Source organism: Octopus bimaculoides, unplaced genomic scaffold, assembly GCF_001194135.2.
Source record: "Octopus bimaculoides isolate UCB-OBI-ISO-001 unplaced genomic scaffold, ASM119413v2 Scaffold_11474, whole genome shotgun sequence".
NCBI lineage: Eukaryota > Metazoa > Mollusca > Cephalopoda > Octopoda > Octopodidae > Octopus > Octopus bimaculoides.
The window spans coordinates 1-4,719 of record NW_026324213.1 but is presented as its reverse complement, the minus strand read 5'-3'; the positions used below and the strand labels follow the sequence as shown (position 1 = coordinate 4,719).

The following is a 4,719-nucleotide window of genomic DNA, read 5'->3' as shown; positions in this document are numbered from 1 at the left end:
GTGTTTCTCAAGGACACAACAGAGACATGAAGAATAAATATTTGCTTGCATGGACAACTGTTACACTTCTACAAAACAAACTTGCCCAGGACTACATACAGATACATACAGGTAGTCAAGTCTGAACAATAGAGGCATCTAGAGAGAGTGTAAGTTTGAAAATTTAAACACCGATCACACAATCGATCAAATATGTAATAAAAATCATTATAATATCCTTCAACTTACCTTTGCATTCGCCATTGAGAGGAGCATAACTTTCAGGGCATTTGCACATGCGTTCACCAAATTCAATTAGGCAATCGGATCCTTTCGGACATGAACAAGTTTGATTAATTCTTCCATTACCCAAACACGTTATCGATTCTGAGCAGTCGCTTGATAATATAGTTGTGTTAACCTGATTCAAAGTAGAAGAATTAATATTTTCAATGACGGACAATTTCAATAATGTCCTCTTTCGTTCACTATATTTTGCACATTTAAGGTGGCCAGCTGACAGACTGTTTAGTGCGCCAGGTAAAATACCTGGTGGCATTTTATGGTGTTGGTATAATCTACTTACCTCTCCTCTGAAATTGCTGGCCTCTTGCCAAATTTTGAAACCAATATATGTTACACATATTATTTTATGTTATTTTAGTTATATACACTAAAGTCAACCATGATCGTGTAGATTTATGACCAATGACATTGCATGGGTAACCATCCGATTTTTCTAGCTCAGACGTACTGTATCAATGATTACACTATCAAAGTTTGCCGTCATCTGTAGTTTGGAGAGAAAAGATTTGCATATATTGGCCACTACCAATATATGAAAGTCCTAAACCAGGACTATGTATACATGTAACAGATGCATGGTGAGCCTTAAATTACGGAGGTCCTACAGAAAAAGCATTTCATCCGTTTGATGACAGCAAACGAATCAATACCCAGAGTGCACCGCACCAAAAGGATATGTGTGTGTGTGTGTGAGTGTCTGTAGCTAAGCATATATCAATATCTGTATGTATGTATGTATGTATGTATGTATAACAGCAGCTACAGGCAGTCATTACGAACAAACGAATTTCAAAAGCAAATTCACTACATTTACTGTGGAGAAAAAAAATGCTCTTTTAGAGTAAAAGGTGCAAAAACACCGTATCTGCCCAGTGTTTCCCTCCGGCGGATTCCTACACGCATGTTTCTGACTCTTTAGCCTTCTTCAATGGAAAATACCGAAGAAAGATAACTCAGAGCAGATTCAAAGACGTGACTTTAACTCAAAAATAGATAACATCAAGAACTGAGTTGCGCTAGTGGACCGACTGTTCGAAATTAAAAAAATAGCAGCACCAGTGCCAAGCAGTGATTAGTAACAAATAAAATTTAGCTTAATTAAAATATGGTTATGACATTCTAACTTCTACTGGAAAATTCACTGTCGTGAATGTCTAAGAGTCCGCTAGAGAGGGAGCACCGGCCAGATATACAGGTTTTACACATTTTACTGTAAGAGAATATTTTTTGCACCATAACTGCATTGAATTTGCCTTTAGAAGTTAAAATATGCCACAAACATATTTTAACTAGCATAAAAGTCCGTGTGTGTGGGGTGCATGTGTGTGTGTGTGTATGCATGTGCGTGCATGTGCGTGCATGTGTGTGTACGTGAGTATGTGTGCATATATATATATATATATATATATATATATATATATATATATATATTCGTTTATATACATTCATTCATACATATTGTACATACATATATACATGTATATGTGTATATATGAATGTATGTTTGCATGTATGTATCGATGGATGGATGGATGGATGGATGGATGGATGGATGGATGGATGGATGGATGGTTCATGGTTATTCATCCTTATTTACATAAAAAAAATATTGAACCAACCTGTAGATACATTCCGCCATACATACAACCACATTGTGGTTTTGGTACACATTCCTTTCCACTGAGAACATAGCTTCCTTTGCATACACATCCATCAGTAAGATAAGCGGTCGGTGTGGGATTTCTGTTCATGCAAGTTGGTTGGTTGTTAGTAACATTAAATTTGTACATCGTGTTCGCCCATGTACTACAATCCAAATCTAAATAATGAAAAGACATATTGTTCATGATAATAATGGTAATGGCAGAGATGTAACTGAAGAAGACGAGGATACGGAGGTGAAAAAGGAGGTATTTCAATTTTATGAAAGTGACTATAATTGATAATAATTTGATGCTGATTTTCTGTTATTTTATTACATATGTAGAACGCAAATCTTTGAAAAATGATTTAAATTATTGCAATGATTGGAGGAAAGTGGTGTCCTAATTGTGCTGACATTGAAATATTTCAATCGATTATGAAAATATGAAAACTGTAAATGAGATATCAAAACTATAGAGAATGAGAGAAAAACGGCACAAATTAGAAAAAAATTGCAAGCATTTCATATCAAATAAAACATCTACTCACTGCATCCCAAAACTCCTCTCCAATTAACTAAGACACCTTTTTCTTCACATTCCTCGACAAAACTTTCGAAACTTTTGCAAGTAGCACTTGTTTTATGCTTAGTTGTCGTGCTGTAAGCGCAAACATCAATTTTGCAAGATTCAAAATGTTGTCTAGCTGCTTCAATTCCTAATTTCTTTATACATCCTCCAAAAATACCACTCTCGTCTGTCATAAGTTCACATCTTCGAGTTGTATTTGCATGGCAATTGGTAGTGATATCAGTGACATTGCATCTACATGGGGAGGAAAATTCATTAATATACAAAATTCATTACTCTGTTTTCACTCACAAGGCGCATTTTTCAACATCACGACATAACTATTTAAAGCGATAATAACGTTTGCTTGCATAAAATCGAGACTGACATGATATTCCTGACCAAAATTAACTACACGAATTTCATCGGGGAACATGGCTGAAAAGCGTAAAACATCCAATGCTTACCTAGTAGTGTTTAACAGGATGATGGATTAAACCTACAAACACAGCAGGACATGACAGGAATGAATACAAGATATGTGTGTGTGCGGGTGAACAGATATTTTGTCTGTTTTAATACTTTCAGTGAACAAATTCCGCCGAGGTCGACTTTACCTTTCATCCTTTCGGGATCGATTAAATAAGTACCAGTTATGCACTGAGGTCGATGTAATCGACTTAATTCCTTTGTCTGTCCTTGTTTGTCCCCTCTATGTTTAGCCCCTTGTGGGAAATAAATAAATAAATAAATAAATAGATTCAGTGAAGGTGTGTGGCTTAGTAGTTAGGGTATTCGGCTCACGATCTCAGGTTTGTGAGTTCAATTCCCGTCGATGCATTATGTCCTTAAGCAAAAGACTTTATTTCACGCTGCTCCAGTCCACTCAGGTAGCAAAATTGCGTAGTAACTATATTTCGAAGGGCCAGCTTTGTCACTCTCTGTGTCACGTTGAATCTCCCCGAGAACTACGTTAAGGGTTCACGTGTCTGTGGAGTGCTCAACCACATGCATGTTAATTTCACGAGCAGGCTGTTCTGTTGATTGGAACCCTCGTCGTCGTAACCGACAGGGTGTCAGTTAATACATTTAATACAATGTGTATTCATTTAGCATATATTACCTACTGGGAAGTTTTTTAAGAAAATAGATTATCAGAAAATGCGTATTCATTATTTAATCATAAATTATATATTCTGTAAACTGTCTTCGGGAGACACAACGAATTTATTGCAATATTAGTGAAAGAATGCATATTTGCGCACGTGATAATTCGTGTGTGTGTGTGGACCTCTGGCGTATATGTATGTATGTATCTATATATGTATATATTTTTACAAAATCCGTCCGGCACTATATAACACAATACGAACAAAACGAACAAAACGTGAAGTAATAAAACGTGATACTAACACATTTTCTGGTTTGTCACTATCGTCAGGCACTTGATAGCTCATACCAATGAGGGAGTATTTATTTGTTTTTGTCGATACATCAATACCTTCCTTCGTACGGAAATCGTCTTTCTTGCCATTGCAGTCACCACACAGTCCTGTCAGTTGACCTCTGTATTTACTGTTTACATAAACATAAACACGATGGTTTCCATCAAATTTCACTTTCAAACCGAAGCTTGTTATAACTGTGACCCATCCAGCAGAGTATGTAGCATTAAATACCAAGTAATTCTTTAACGGCATTTGCAATAGTTCATTGTTAACCTAAAATTTCGCAAGAATGTGTAATATGTTAAATCAAATTATAAACGTCAATGTTCTAAACATTTTCATCAGCACAATGCTCCCGTCTACACATCAGAATATATGTTAAATATATATACGTGCGTGCTATTGAGTATGTAAACCCATATATATATACACACACACACACACACATATATATATATATATATATATATATATATATATATAAAATTTATTAATGAGGGTAGAAATTGATATTAATCAATTAAAACCAGTGGTCTAGCATATTAAAAAAATCCGAAGATTAAAATTATATTACATACAAAAATAAGAGGAATGACCAGCAAAAGTGGACTCCTATATGCTAGAAATAGATTTCGTGGTTAGATGATTCGGCATCTATTTCTAGCATATAGGAGTCCACTTTTGCTGATCATTCCTCTTATTTTTGTATGTAATATATATATGTATATATAATAATTAGAAAATGGAGGATAATATGCTGAACCCAACTACTT

At 35.2% G+C, this 4,719-nt stretch overlaps 1 protein-coding gene across 1 annotated transcript; it reads right to left on the bottom strand.

The window, feature by feature from the left end:
- Window positions 1–148: 148 nt before the first annotated feature.
- On the bottom strand, window positions 149–4,243 carry LOC106867110 (zonadhesin). Its single transcript, XM_014913334.2, has 4 exons — window positions 3,912–4,243; window positions 2,479–2,753; window positions 1,905–2,104; window positions 149–400 (listed from the first exon to the last, which is right to left on the bottom strand). The coding sequence occupies exons 1-4, from the start codon at window positions 4,196–4,198 to the stop codon at window positions 164–166; spliced, it is 999 nt and encodes a 332-aa protein (XP_014768820.1). The 5' UTR covers window positions 4,199–4,243; the 3' UTR covers window positions 149–163.
- Between the last annotated feature and the right edge of the window lie 476 nt (window positions 4,244–4,719).

Excerpts from the sequence above, each read along its gene's own strand:
- LOC106867110 (XM_014913334.2), bottom strand. The coding sequence starts at position 4,198 with ATGCCGTTAAAGAATTACTTGGTATTTAATGCTACATACTCTGCTGGA. Across the intron at positions 2,754-3,911 it reads AGTGACAAACCAGAAAATGT|ATGCAATGTCACTGATATCA; the intron begins GTTAGTATCACG and ends CTCCCCATGTAG. Across the intron at positions 401-1,904 it reads ATGGCGGAATGTATCTACAG|GTTAACACAACTATATTATC; the intron begins GTTGGTTCAATA and ends ACTTTGAATCAG.